The 1,544-nt window shown below is 47.8% G+C and overlaps 1 protein-coding gene across 1 annotated transcript in view; it reads right to left on the bottom strand.

Moving 5' to 3' along the window:
* LOC101858367 overlaps positions 1–1,544 on the bottom strand; it is a gene marked incomplete at both ends in the record, with an annotated part of 3,381 nt that continues 1,837 nt past the window's right edge. The window contains 1 exon segment of the mRNA XM_005110716.2: positions 1–775. Coding sequence (XP_005110773.2) covers positions 457–775 — 319 coding nt within the window.

The following is a 1,544-nucleotide window of genomic DNA, read 5'->3' as shown; positions in this document are numbered from 1 at the left end:
GAGGAGGTTTCTGTAACCCCAGTGGCTCACAGGGTTGGTGAAAAAAAGACCCTCCAAGCCCCAATCGTAACACCTCTTACCCATGGTCTTACCCGCGTCAGGCTCTTCCCCCAACATATAGGCCTACTCCCTGTCTCCAAAAACCATCCAATTCCACACCCATCAAACGCACACACAGCCGCCGTCCCCTTTTTATTCCTAAACATGCTCCCCTAATTCCTAAACTATTCCCAAACATTTCTTGCTTTTTCTCCAAGATTTGTTTCCTTATTGCCAAATATTATTCCTTTATTCCCCAACCTTCCCATCGCCTTACTCCCAAACATTCTTTCCCTATTCCCAAACTGTGTGCTCTTTTCCCAAAACTTAATCCCAAATGTATTTCCCTTATTCCCTCCCTCACCTTATTCCTAAACATCATTCCCTTTAACTCCCCAAAAATGCTCCCAAAACATTTTAAGAGCCAGCTGGTCTGTTTCTCTGTCTGGCGAGCTGGGAGGAGGTGGGGAATAGCCCGACACTGACCGGGGGACGCCGTGTACACAGCTCTTCCTTCAGCCGCTGGGCCGTCGTCGGGCTGACCTTCAGCGTAATCTTAAACTCCGCCAGACGCCTGCAGGCACGGGCCAAGGTCAACACAGAGGCCTCCAGCTCCGGAGACGATTTGACCAGTGACCTCAACCGGAAGCAGGTCAGTGTGGGGTGGTATAGTCTTGTCACGTGATCAAGTGTCTCCGACAGATGACGCTGTTTATCTCGGTGTCTTCGGTAGGATCTGAGGAGCCGGACGACACAATAGGGGGCGATTCCGATCAGGAAAAACAACAACAACAACAACAACAACAACAACAACAACAACAACAACAAAAGAGGCAGATAGAAGCCACATAAATGTAAGTGAAGAGGTAGCACCAAGAAGCAGCTCTACTTAAGTACCCGCAGAAGTTTTTGAGTTTGAGAGCCACATCGACGGCAATTCAGAATGGTGAAATTGTAAGGGCGCTCGCAGAAAACCGTGAAAAGTGGAGGCACCCAACGAGGCTCTCTGTCATACAGTGCCCCAACGATCCTCGTGGATTATGGGGTCAGTGAGCAGTGAGTGAATGTCAAGGCAGACAGACAGAGGCAACACAGGGAATAAAAAAAGGTAGTACCTTTCAGTCGTGCGCTCCATCCAACCTCTCGCTAGAAGGATAAGTTTATAAAAGTAGAAAAAAACACATGGACTGAAACAGGACTGACACTTTTAAGTGTCCGTTTGGCGATAATCATATGACATGGTATGTGGAACGGGGTGGGTCTTACATCCCTTTCAAAACTGAAAGTGTATTTAGGAGGCATGCTCTTCAAATCCAATGTCCTATCAAACAGGATCGTGCCACTTGAGTAAAGAACCACGAATGTGTAAGTCCAGAATCAATCCCATCTCCCCCCCCTTTCTTTCAACCAATTCATCCCTACTCTCCCGTAATCATCTCTCCCACGCCCGCTCCTCCAAAACCTCCCTTCTTCAAAGTTATAAATACTGTTTGTCGGACATACAC

The sequence above is a fragment of the Aplysia californica genome, unplaced genomic scaffold (genome assembly GCF_000002075.1).
Source record: "Aplysia californica isolate F4 #8 unplaced genomic scaffold, AplCal3.0 scaffold00934, whole genome shotgun sequence".
NCBI classification, from domain to species: domain Eukaryota; kingdom Metazoa; phylum Mollusca; class Gastropoda; order Aplysiida; family Aplysiidae; genus Aplysia; species Aplysia californica.
The sequence above is the reverse complement of the archived record's forward strand: the minus strand, read 5'-3'. Positions and strand labels throughout refer to the sequence as shown.